General features: G+C 41.4%; 1 protein-coding gene across 3 annotated transcripts in view; it reads right to left on the reverse strand.

Annotated features, from left to right (window-relative positions):
- Positions 1-561: 561 nt before the first annotated feature.
- ANKRD29 (ankyrin repeat domain 29) overlaps positions 562-13,157 on the reverse strand; it is a 36,241-nt gene continuing 23,645 nt past the window's right edge. For all 3 annotated transcript variants that reach the window (XM_061360515.1, XM_061360516.1, XM_061360513.1), the window contains 6 exons: positions 12,631-12,729; positions 9,581-9,679; positions 4,408-4,506; positions 3,874-3,969; positions 2,703-2,801; positions 562-1,071 (listed from right to left, as the gene is read on the reverse strand). In XM_061360515.1, the coding sequence (XP_061216499.1) occupies positions 988-1,071; positions 2,703-2,801; positions 3,874-3,969; positions 4,408-4,506; positions 9,581-9,679; positions 12,631-12,729 (576 nt within the window). In that variant the 3' untranslated portion in view covers positions 562-987. The remainder of the gene's footprint in view (positions 1,072-2,702; positions 2,802-3,873; positions 3,970-4,407; positions 4,507-9,580; positions 9,680-12,630; positions 12,730-13,157) is intronic.

Here is a 13,157-nt window from a genome sequence, read left to right on the forward strand (position 1 = left end):
GTGTCCAAGTGTCCCAACCACAACAAAAGCTAAAACTGCTGTTGAGAGTTCATTTTCCATGCCTGCATCAGTTAGTGATCCTGTTTGCATGTGGCTACATGTAGCCCTCTTATTAAAAGATCTGTACACTGTGAGCTTCTCCCTTAACTCCTTTCACAGACCTGGGGAACAAGTGCATTGCATAGTAGCTGTGGGTAGTAAACCATAGTGTCACATATATATGCACATGCAGAACATACGTATATACCTACCACTTGTACAACATCTGTGCTGTTGTGCCCAACAGTTGAATTTCTGATGGACTTGCACCAGTGAATGATATGTCCTGGTTGGTTTGCCCAGTAACTGGTCCTCCCCTATCCATGTATGTAGACAGCAGGGTTAGGGATGGATCCCCATAGCACTGTGCACACATTGCAAAATGCTATCAGCTGCTCTGCTGTGTTCCTGTTGCTGGACAGATTGACAGATCGAGGTGCTACAACTGAGGAGGACATCTCCTTGCTTATTGTTTGGTTGGTAGCTTTTGGCATCATTTGTAACTCTCTGAATCGTCTTTCATGGAGCTTCATGTAGTAGCCAAAATGTTATCAAAGAACTGGGCTGGCAGGAGGACTTTTTCTGTTGGGATGTCACAGGTGGGATCTCACCTCTAGCCCCATGTGGCACTTGGAAGTAGAGAGGAATGGTCTGAGCTAGCACTGTCAGCAAAGGGAGGGCAGCAGCACCATGGGGCTGCAGTGCAAAGGCAGCTCCCAGGCCAACCCCTCCTCTCATTGCAGTCCTGTGTTCAGTAATGCCAGGAAGAGGTCCTAGCCCATGGTGACCCCATGGCAAGGGCCTCATGCATTCAGGGAGAGTGTACTGGAGAGGCTAATCAGTTCTGCAAACTGTTCCAACAAGCCCTTCTGGGGCAACCTAGGTTTACAGTCATGCTGCTGTGGTCAGGGGGCATCTCTGTCAAACCATATTTGCTACAGGGCTGCATTAGCTTTTCCCTTGCTTTTCTTTCATGCGGAGGAGTCGAAGGATTCGTTCATTTTTCGTTAGTTCTTCTGGAAGTTCATTTGCCTGGAATGAAAAAACCCTTGGGTTAGCAGAAATGAACAATTATTTCCAAAACATGGTTTAAAAACATTCAACTTTAGAGAAGATGCTACTGGGCATTATAATGATGGGTCTATTCCAATGTTGTCCCACCACTGGTGGAGATACCTTAAGAAATCACCTTTCAGCATGCAATTCCCACTTAAGTCTTAAAAATAGTCCCAGTGTGGGTTCGAAGTGGTCATCTTATTTTGTGCTCACTGTCCAGGTTAAATGGTATCCCTATGCTTCTGCCACAAAAGTACTGATTTCTGGGGGGGAGATGAGGCAGGTCTTTAAGTACCAAAGTCCAAAAAAAAAAGTCCATAAAGATCTGAGAGAATACTTTAATTGCTATGAAATAATTCGTGCTATTCTGTAGGATTGGTAATAGAACATCAGAGTTCGGTCGTCTGTGTATATTGAATACAAATTTGGTAACAAACTGTCTTTGTAATGAAGCTACTTCTGAAAATCAGGAATTCTGTCCTGCAAATGTACTCTCTTGTGCCAAATTTCATGTGATTAACAAAAAAAAAAATCAGTAGGAGAGATTACAGCCATAGACTTTCTCATACTGCACACCCTTCTGCTGCAAATCACCATCAGTAGCAGAAAAATCTTGCGTGTTGTTCGGATGATAGGGGCAAATCAAAATGCCTGTTAATAGGAACTACTGTATGAGAGTCGTTAACTTTGCTGCCATCAAGTGGAATGATAAAGAAATAACAGGCACAGTTTTTATATTAAATGACCAAAACATTCAGAAGGTACGTGCTGGGTTACTTGTATTACGAACTGTCATTCACCCAGTCATAAACAAGAAGTAAATACCTGACCACCCATGCACAGCTTAGCAAACCCAGCTAGATCTCCAATACTAGAGACAAATAGTTTATAAACACAAGTCAGAGGAAGACATTTTCATGGAAATTAGCAAACATGTAATGTTAAAATACTTTACAGGCAAAAACAAAGACCATTTTTTTTCTGCAGAAAAGTTATTGTTACAAAAAGAATATGAAAAGACCATTTTTTTTCTGCAGAAAAGTTATTGTTACAAAAAGAATATGAAAGTATTTCACTAAACTAACAAATTTACAGTAAGGTATGGTAAAGGTACATGTAACGCAGGATTTCTTTGTATTAGCGATGTCCTGAATTCTAACCAAGTTTTCTTATTAGAGGCACCCAGATACACATTTCTTTTGCTGCAGAAATATCATTCTTACACGACCATAGGGAGGTATGGTGTAACTTATGACTTATGAAAACATAACGTATGGGGTTTTTTCCCCTGAAATGCAACCTAGCTAGCCCATGAGTAGTTATAGTTAACAATTTGTGGTGCTTGAGTGAGTGAGTGCATGGTTTACATATCCTTAGATTGATGTTACTTCACAAGAACCAGCATCACCAGTGGCACTGCCCAGCACCCTTATAGATGCCTGTATACAGCAATGAATGGACTGAACGGTGATGCTTCAGGAGAGGAACAGGAGGCAACTGTGGACTAACACAGAAACGTGGGCTGCCGCTGCCTCCATGGCACACATGGCTCCACCGCTCAGTGCTTCCCAACTGCTCCTTGCCCAGGAGAGTGTGCCAGAACGTACCTTGTTCCTCAGGCACGGGTCTGCTCCTGCTTCAAGGAGCAGTGCCACTGTCCTCACGTTGCCACTCAGGACGGCTGCATGGAGAGCAGAGGTCCCGTTCTAGAAAATACCAATGGAAATGTTTGTACCGTGCGTGGGAAGAAAACAAAAGGCAGTGAAACACAGATGTTCGCAAACAACAAACCTATGAACAAGAAAGAAGTAACACGGGATAAACTAGGTCATTAGAAGTATAGTGTCTGATTCAGACATGGTGCTGGTAGGCTAGCAGGCTATGAAGGAGGTGATTTTAAATGCTTTAATAAAAATGAGAGTCAAATTCACTTCACCACAGCAGTATTTCCTTTTAAAAATTACCCTTGTCAATTGATAAGAGGTGAAATGGACACAGCACTTGCTTCTGCCTGGCAAAACCAGCCATTAGCAAGTGAAACAGAAGTGCAAGCAGTAATGGAAACCATCTGTGCATTTTATCTTCTTTCTCTGATGATTAATGGTCTCAGTGTCAGACAGCTGAATGGGGACTTTTTTTTATGGCTGGCCTTTTGTCTGTGGCTGCAAATTGACAGTTCAAATAAGTGTGGAAGCTATTTCATACTTCTAATTAACAACTAAGTTAATGCCACCTGGATTTTCAAGCACATCAAAATTGCCAATGCTGCATGCACAGAGGCTATCAAAGTATGTGATTTATAGATAAATATAACTAGATAAGCTATTAAAAAGTAGCTTCCAAATGTGTTATTTTTCAAGTCACTTTCTGACTTCAGATGAAAACAAAGACAAATAGAGAATCTGCTCACAACAGATCTCTTAGGATACTATTTTGCTGACAAAATGCAATAGAAGGCCACATACAGTGCTAAGAACTGCACTATTAAGAGCAATCCATAAACAGTAAGAATAAAATCAAATAATGAAAAGCAGGAAAATTCCTTCTATGACTCCTAAGCTTCTTTATTCTGCTTTATTCAAACTCACAATTTTGTTTAAAAAGATTAATTTGTGTGTGGCATTAAAGGCTAAGTAAGATAATTTAATTTTTCTCTTGATTTCTTTTTGGGCTCAAGCTCCTTGTAATCTTCCTCTGTCATAGTCATAAACGTCAGATCTTTTATCAGAAACTCATTCCTGAGTTCCTATCTAAAAATCCACGTGTTTCACTACTAACCTTCAGCAGGCCAAGAGTGGGAGAGAATTTCAGCAACTCTTCTATCACATTATTGTACCCCTTAATGGCAGCCTTCAGTAAAGCAGTCGTACCATCCTTGGAAGGAGACACGAAGGTCAGTCCAGTTGTTAACAATGCTTTACCTGCATTCCCCTTGGCTAGAGGGAAACACCAGCTTTCCCCCACACCTCTGAGAAGGGGGTCTTCTCTGCTCAAAGCTTTTGAGGAGACAACTCCACAGCATATGCTGTGGTTTTAGAGCATCAGGAGGATTGTTGCTTTGGTAGGTGAAAACTTTGGGGTAAAATGAACCAGTGACACCATAGATCATCTTTATACAGACATTTCCATTCCTTTATTCCAGAAGGTCCCTCCAGGAAGCTGTCCCAGCCACAACAGGAGAAAGGGAGCCCATGTTGGGACTTTACATCATGGCAAACAGGACAGACTCTGGGACACCAGGCAGACTTGCAGCCCCAGAAAAATCTAGGAGGTGTTAAACTGCAGACAGAGCACAGGAAGAAGTCTACTCACATCCCGGGCGGCATCTCGATCAGCTCCACGAAGCAGCATTACTCGTACTACTTCACTGTGACCCATCTGCGATGCAATCCACAAGGGAGCTGTCCCATCCTGCAAACAGAGTAAGACTGCTAATGGTTTCACCTTGAGATCCTGTGCTCCATGGTATATTACCACCCAAGTCTGACTATTGGATTGGATGTACTTCAACCCCAATGAAATCCCTCATCACAGAAAGAGATACGCAGATTTGTTTCCAGAAGCACATGGGAGCTTGGTGTAACAAGTCGAAACAAAACTGCTCTAGTTGTGGAGTAGAGCCATCCTTAGCTGCTTTCTCTTACATAGTTGGCCTCAAACATACATTACTGTCTGAACAATTAAAAGTCACTTTGTCTTAACAGCTGTATCTCAAATACATATGGAAGTCTGAAATGTAAAGGCCAAAGTGTACTTTGAACTCTAGGTGGCTAGATGTGACAGAAGGTAACAGGCAAATATCAGCATGCATGTGGAGATTCTGCAGCTGGGTCTCTGTACATGTGGAGTAGAGGTTGTTTATAGAAGTTAAGGAGCAATGCAAGATGATCACTAGCTTTCAGCATTAAATTACGTTACCCATCCTCAGGGAATCTGTTAAAAACACCCTGCCTTACACTGGTGGTGAGTGTTTCACAAATTTTATGTTCAACAACTCCACTAGAAAACAAGAAAATTATCAAGGAATCCAACCTCAAATAATCTGTTTTGGAAAAATTGTCCTGTGCAATCATTACTTGAGCAGAAAACTTCAGAAAATAATATGCACATTCAGAATAAGCTAGACTTTGTGATTGATTTTCATCCCAAAGGCAAAGGTGAATTGAAGTGCTAGAAGTCTTCCTCACTTCAATTAGAATTTAGTTTTGTGTCTTTTCCTCCTTTTGCTTCTAAATGGCCTGATTCTCCAGACTACAGGACTCCAGCAGTTATGTGGTGCCAAACTGATTCTTGTGGGCCCTTAACAAAAGGCTTTTCCTGTATGGACTTTAACATAAAAGTGAAGTGTAGCAGGGTGCCTTCAGCACTACTGCCTTCAGCAGTTGCCAGTTCCATTCACCACCCACAGCAGCCTGAAGACTTGGCAGGAAAAAGGAAGACAAATTATACTGGGGCTTCCAAAAGAATCTTAATGAGAAGTTTCAGGAGAAAACAACTTTTTACTTTAAATAAGGTATTTCTACCTTAATTAAAGAAGAAATCTCTCCTTAGTGCCAGCTGAAGATTCATATGACTTGCCCATGCAGTCCAAAAAAACCACTGTTGCATAAATTCTCTGCTTTCTATGGGCTAGTGACTTAATCCTTTCAAAGAAACAGAAAAGTTATTTCTTTCTTTGGTATGATATTCTGAGTTTCCCTATTTCTGATTCCGTGAAAGAGCAAATGCACCTTCTGAGATCTTCAGTCTTCTCAAATGGTAAGGAACAGAATCTTTGCCCACTCTTTTATCATTTCTCTATAGATTAATTAATTTAAATTAGTGACTGACCTCATTCTAGTACGTATCCTGTTAATACAATGAGTGTTCTTTCTGATTCTAAAATAACAAAGGCTCTCTTGTATACAGTGTATGTGATGTTAGTGTGATGGCAAAAACTGTCCCTCTCCAGTTTACAGCTTTTTCCCTGCCATACTTCATATTTTTCTAGTCTCCCCCCACCAGAGGGCTCTAGTAAATCGCAATAGGGGCACTGAAAAAGCCTATAAAACTTGGAAAAGAGAGCAGTTGAATTTGCCCACACAATTGAATCCGCATAAAGAAGATGCTGTGCAAATCCACACTTCTGTTTATACAAGAAATGCAAGCACAAGCACAGCACGCAGAACGTAGCAGCTTTATTTTTCTCACAGTGACGTTTGTAAGAACAACTTCTATTTCCAGGTATAAATGAAAAGGAACAGAAGCGTTGGGTAACATCAACCTCAGTATCTCAGTTATATGCTAGAGGCAAAAAGACATTGTGAGAAAGGATGAGTGTCTTGGAGGATTTAGCCTGAAGAGAAGAATGATGATGAAGTGGATGGTGTGCTCATACTGACCATTGTCAGCTTTTCTCTCTTAAGCAAATAGCATCTAATATGCAGATTTATGTAAATGAATATAAAATTTATATGGAGTGAATGAATTTTCTGTCCATTTTCATGTTGCTATATGGTGCATATGCTATATGGTGCAAAACAGTGCATTGTACTAAAAGGTCACCTGAGAATTCCTGTGTAAACAGACATTAGGGCTTAGAGACAAGTCAGAAAGAAAGTGAGAATAGAGAAAGATACAGTTCAAAAACTGTTTTCTTTTCCTTGTCCCTCTGCCCACCCAGCAGACGGCAAACCACTACATTCCTAGAACAGTGTTAAACACCCCATATGTTTTTAAGCTGTGCTTATTTCTGTATTTATTACAAGCTGGAATATATGGACTACCTCTCATTATATCCAGCAGCCAGCGGTTCCAAACATACTCTAACCAAAATTTCCAATGCTCTTTATCTTATCCGTTAGCTAATGACTTTGCCTTGCAGCTTTGAATCTCAATGTTTGCTTGTGGCTTGGAGTTTTAGAAAGGGCCAGACTAGGGTGAGAAGTAAAATACCCCTCAAATTCCCAGTAAGGACTTTCAGGTACAGAGAGCCCCTACTCTCAGGCTACTCAGCATCATCTCCTCCGCTGTTCTGCCCATCAGTCTTCTCACACCACTACATCATTTCAGTTCTTGCTAATAGCAAATTGCTTGTTTGCCTGAAGTCTATACTCTCTATGCATTTACTGGCTTATATAATTAATTTTCAGAGTATTTGAAACCTGCTTACCCAGTCAGACTAGAGGCTGCTGGGACACAGGCTGCCAAAACAGTGTAAAAATCATTGGCAGATAATCTTCTCGCTTTGAGTTGAAGAAGTAAAGTAACACCTCTTGCACCAGGCTTCAGACACTGCCCCAAGCTCTGTCTAGACAAAAAGATGACAAAAGAATTCCTACCCGGCTCTGCAATGTTAAGAAGAACAGAAAGCAGCTAAAATCCCAGAGAAAATACATTGTCAGGAAAGAAACTTGCCAGGAAGCTTCACTACTAAGTCGGCTGAGCTGGAGGGCCTGCACACAGATAGCCAATGTCATCCGAGATGCTCTGTGGTGTCATGAGCGCCCCCGTGACATGGGGAGATGGGACATGAGCCTGAAGAGGAACTGGTACCCGCTACAGCAGCAGGAGGAGACATACAGGACAAATGCAAGCACTCAGGCACATGAATTAAGCCCCCAGATTCAGAAAGTAGAGAGGAAAACTTGGACACCATGAGGAAGAAGCATGAACTCACACCTGGCACTCTGCAGCCCTGTATTCAATGTTATGTTGCTTAGAAGAGTTTCCTACAGCAGCGAGGGCAATGTAGCTTGTAACTGACAGTAAGAGCCATCTGGCATCAAAACTGCTCCATCTAGAGCTACGTTCCTCATGACCAGCATGCCACCTTCGAACAAAGTACAAATTTGTTTGTTGGTGAGAGACTGAAGTCTATCCAACCATTACTTTACTAATTAAACAGTAAAAATGTTCCATTTGTTAAGGAAATGTTTCAGATTACAGTGGGTCCAAATACAAATGCCACAGACTTATCCAGGCATAATCTTAGCAGGGATCAGAGGTACCCTGAAGCACAGTAAGCCCATCTTGCCAGAGATGAAACAGCCAGGAGGCACATTCACACAGAGTCAAGTCTTTGCCTCAACTAAGATTTAAAAATGCCTCATGAAACGTTCTGTTGTAGGAACTGGATTAGAGAACTAAAAAAATATTGTCAGAAGAATTAGCTGGTGTGTTATGGTTAGCAGGATGCAGTTTTTATGGCAACATGGTTCAGCTAAATCTAAGGTGCCCCAACTTTCTTTTGACCAGCTCAAAAGGCATTAATGCACACCTATCCTACTACACTGATCTTTTAGACTGTGTGAATTAACAGTTTTTAACATTTTTTAATCTTGATCTTGGGAGACAGTGTGGAGGAAGCCTAGGAGCAGCTAAAGCATCAGTCCAGGGAGTAGCTGCCAGCACAATTCCAGTGCTGGAGAGGTGCAGGAGGGGGCAGCAGGAAAATTACTTTAGTTTGAACACATAAAATGCTAATCTAGTTTCCTTACACTACAGAGCAGCAAGTAGGCCACACAGACCTACAGGTGCAGTATAAGTCATATAGATCAGTCACTGCTGCCAGGCTATGATTTGTTAGGTGAAAGGAAATACTGAAAATGCCTGACAAAGCTTGTCACATGCCATGCTGTCCACTGTTATTAGAGTTTTCACATTCGTTTGCTCTCGCCTGATGATTTTTTAGTTGCTGCAAGTCAGTGATCACAGCCACCTGGCAGACATATGTGACTGATTGCAAGGACAAGACCTTATCCCATCAATTTAAAATGTGCAGTGAAGACCCAGGACAGCAACCTTGCCTGCAGGGTTTCAGCAGACCACACGGGAGACTTCATTAAAGTAGACAAAGATTCCTGGGAAGCCCTGTCTTTAACCAGACATTTCTATGTGTTGGGAGTAAAGCTAGCTGTGCAATACCCACATCTGGCAACTCAAAGCAGCATATTAAATGTACCATTTAAGCACCAATTTTAGAGTCAAGAAACAGCTGAACAATTAAGGAACCCTTTTTTGGAAACCAAGAGAGCTTTTATTTTTATCTGTACACCACATATGCTGTGTATCCCATAAGTAGTTTGACACCTAGGAAGTCTCTTGCACCCTCACCTAACACCAGCATACAGTGGTGGAGGGTGGATCTAAGCTTTAGCTCCCTAGCAGGGACCTCTAAACCAGCCACAAATCTAACTCAAATGATCAATGTTTGATCATTTAATGATCAAACAGCAGCTCCACAGCCTGCAGAGGAGCTAATTTCATGCTTATGGTTACCACTGGTTGTACATTTTTGCAGCATTAGGGCTGCATGAAAAGAAGTGTGATCAACAGGTCGAGAGGAGGTGATTCTCCCCTTTTACGCCATTCTTCTGAAACCCCACAATCTGCCTTCCAGTGAAATACTTCCATGGGAATCTGATGCCTGGAGAAAATTCCAGTGTTAATTTTTCATAACTGTAAAAAATCAGATCCCAGTTCTGCCCTCAAGTATTGAGCTTACCTGCCGTGGCTGGTTAACCTTTGCTCCTGAAGAGAGTAGCAACCGGATGACATCCAGATAGCCTCCTTGTGCTGCCAGGAAAATTGCAGAAGCTCCATCCTAAGAACAAATACATCCATCTTACACTGTATTGAAGTGATGCCACTTTTCCTCACAAAACCAAGCCAAACAGAATCAAGTTCTGGTTCTTAAGCCATTATGCCATGCAGCAGGTATACAGCCATGCTCAGTAAATAATTGCCAAAATCCACAGTACAGCTCATAACAAACCATGGTAATATTTTCATTCTGTATGCACAAGTGCTGGCTCCCACCACAGACAGACCAAACATTAAATCCTGGTTCTGGAATCCTAAGAGTCTAGTTCATTGAAGCATTGTTCTACATAACAAGAAATTCATCCTGTATAGCAATGTAGTTTCATTTAGCTTTTATATGTTCATGCAGAAGTGTTCTGTTACATAGATGCATGGTGAAAACCTGGTCAAGTACTTTGCAAGACTGGAGGCTCCAGCACTGAAGTCTGCCCCTGAGGCTAAATGAGTAAGTACTCTGCCATACTACTGGGCCACCCTAACAACTACCATGCCACTGCTCTGGCACACCTTGTAAAAGAGACTTTACCTCCAATATAATAATGTAAAAGTAGAACATGTAAGACAGACTGTGTCATAGCCCCGTAAGAAATAAGCATTTTCTTGCAAAAGCTTGTGGAAGAGCAAAGCTTTTGAAGAACAAAGATTGTGAACAAATCTGGGGTTTTAATTTTTCCTCAACGTGTCTTTCATGTGCAGATGTTCTCAGAATTTGACTTCACAGGAATTTCTTCCTTAGGAAAAGAATTTAAACGTCATGTTTCATTAAGTTCTTTGATGAAAAAATTTCAAGCAGCATTATCATCCTTCCAACCAACTAGAAGTGGAAATCTGCAATGAGGGTGGGACAGGTGTTTACCCATCCTATAACCACAGCACTCAGCACAGAACATGCTAGGGCAAGTTTTCTCAGAAGGTGAGACTCTTTAATTGGAGACATCCCTTCACTGCATCTCAGATATGCAAATATAGAGTTCATGTCATCTCATGCATATGCAAACTACAGGGCATTTTAGTAGAAGTCTGTTGTTGCCCTTGTTGGCATATCACTATGTTGGGACCAAATGCTATTGTCTGCTAAGAGATACTGCATAGCTACTCTTCTTTCTGCAAAACTCAGCACAGACTTGGTGAAGCATGAACTGAATATAGCACCCCAGGGACTGAATTTAGAGTGTTTGGCTTTGATTTCAAGAACAAATGTCCTGGCAAACAAAACAGGTGTCTGCTGGCACTAGAAACACACACCCCTGGGCTCTCTGAGGGGCTGTTTTCTCTGGTTGCTATGAGAGTATATGAAATAACAGAATGGTATTAGGTGCTTTGCAGGCTTCCACCAGAGACAAGTGTAATAATAACTCTTCCATTTAGAAACTAGATTGTGTAATATTAAAAGAGCTTTTTATTGTAGCACCAGTAAAGATGGAGGACCTTGGGTTCCTTATCACCTACATGATTTGAATTGATGCTGTAATGAGAAAGCTGTTTTAAAGGCTATAACATATTTCTGCAAGACATACTGTTGAGTTGTGGTATTCTCTCATCTTCCCCTCTACTCCTCCCTCACATGGTTAAACTTAAGATTAAAATATCTAGATGGTTTTAGGAGGACTACCCAAATGCTGCTCAAAATCCCTCCCATTTTGTTGTCTGCCAGTGAACCTGCCAGCGAACCTGCCAGCCAGTTACTGCTTCTCAAATGCAGCTTGGCAACATCCCACAAAAGCAGCCAAGCTAACACACTTTTCCAAGAGGTTGTGTTCTTATTTTATTAAGCAAACGTTTCTGCCTGGTTTTGCCCAATGGCTGTAAGCAATAAAAATACATCTCTAAATGCAATTGCACATATTGCTCATTTCCAAGAGAGACAATAAGGAAGTTATTTTACTGCCTTTACTTCTAGGTAAGTGTCTGCAGGTGTGTCAGCATGGCTATTTTTAAACTGAGTGGTAAACCCCAGGATTACCGTGCAGAGGTATGAATCACTGTCCTCAGACTAGAAAGGCAACTGCTATTTGCACAGCAGTGCAGGTGAAACACCTTTCTTTATAAGTAACAGGGTGGTGGCAGCACAGAGGTGGAGATCCCCTATGCGTCTAGTACACAGCCCCCAGTGACCTCTGCAGCCACCAGCCCTTAGCTCCCATGCACACTTGTGGGAGCTAAGACTTCAACAGCATCCTGCAGATCCAAAGCCCCTGGAAAAAGCTGAAAAAACTTATATTCCTGTGGAACTTCTTCTTTGTCAGTTTTGAGTGCCCCAGGGTAGGAATGAGCAGTGGGAAGTGGAAAGAAAATCTACCATTTGTTTCTGTTGAATGCTGAAAAACTCAATGTTTTTGTGTCTCAGTTGCAGTAAATTAAATCCAGTGCTTCGTTTGCTCAATCCCGCTTTCTGAAAAGTCAACTAAACAACATCAGTTCAGCCATTTTAACCATCCTTTGCCCTGGAGGGCAAACACTGTCAAGCTAGAAATACACCAATACCAAATAACATAATTTTAACTAATATTTTAAAAAACAATTTACAGATATGTAAAGATTTAAATATTTTAACTTTTACTACTCTTTCTGACAGAAAACTGATGATCTGACTCTAGTACCTCAGGGTCTGTATTGCTGTTCACTCTTTTGTCTGCAATGAAAATCATTGGTAGGACGTGACATGGTCTTTTGTTCAAGGCTAATGAATTACATAGATCTGGTCCAGATTTGATCCTTCATAGAGATAACAAATCAAAAGACATCCAAAACGTCTTTTCTGATTTCGTACTACTTCTCCCAGGATCACGAAAAGCAGACAGTTAACAGAATTCACATCTTAGAAGAGTACTATAAAACCACATCTGGCAAATGCTTCTCTGTGCTGGAGTCAGACCATCTGCTGTTGTTCAACCAACAGCGCATTTGTTCCATCACCAGTGTTGTCAATATTATCTGTGTCAAATAACTCACATAAAGTTGATCATGAATGTTGGCACCATGCTTCAACAGCGTTTCCACTACTTTTGCATGCCCGTACTGACAAGCAGCTAGAAGTGCAGTACCTCCATCCTGTGAAAAAGCAAAGAATGGGTAGTCAGGTAAGAGTCAGGTGCTGGGCTAAACATCACCATACAAAAAGAAAAGCAGATTTTATGGCTTTTCAGAATTTGGCTCACAGCAGTTCTGTAGTGACTAGCTGCTGAATGTTTCATAAGTTTAGTACCAAGTCTTGCCATGCAAATCTTTAAACTTGGCTCTGTCACTATAAACTGTTTTCTCCTGAGTTTTTTTTTTAATAGTGCTTCTTTGTTCTGCTTTTTGTTCCTCATCTTCTGCTTTCCCCCTAGAAACTTTGTTTTGTCTCCTTCACAACTCCTCCATGTCTCTTCCCTTTACAGCCAAATCCCATCCTCTGCCAAGCTGTTCCACCTACTAAAGGACAGCACACCTTTCCCCTGCTCCAAGCCTATTGATCATTTCTTTAGCCAGACCTTCAC

The sequence above is a fragment of the Neopsephotus bourkii genome, unplaced genomic scaffold (genome assembly GCF_033783945.1).
Source record: "Neopsephotus bourkii isolate Nb327-2 ecotype Australia unplaced genomic scaffold, CSIRO-AGI_Nbou_v1 NB_1027, whole genome shotgun sequence".
In the NCBI taxonomy this organism is placed as follows: Eukaryota; Metazoa; Chordata; class Aves; order Psittaciformes; family Psittacidae; genus Neopsephotus; species Neopsephotus bourkii.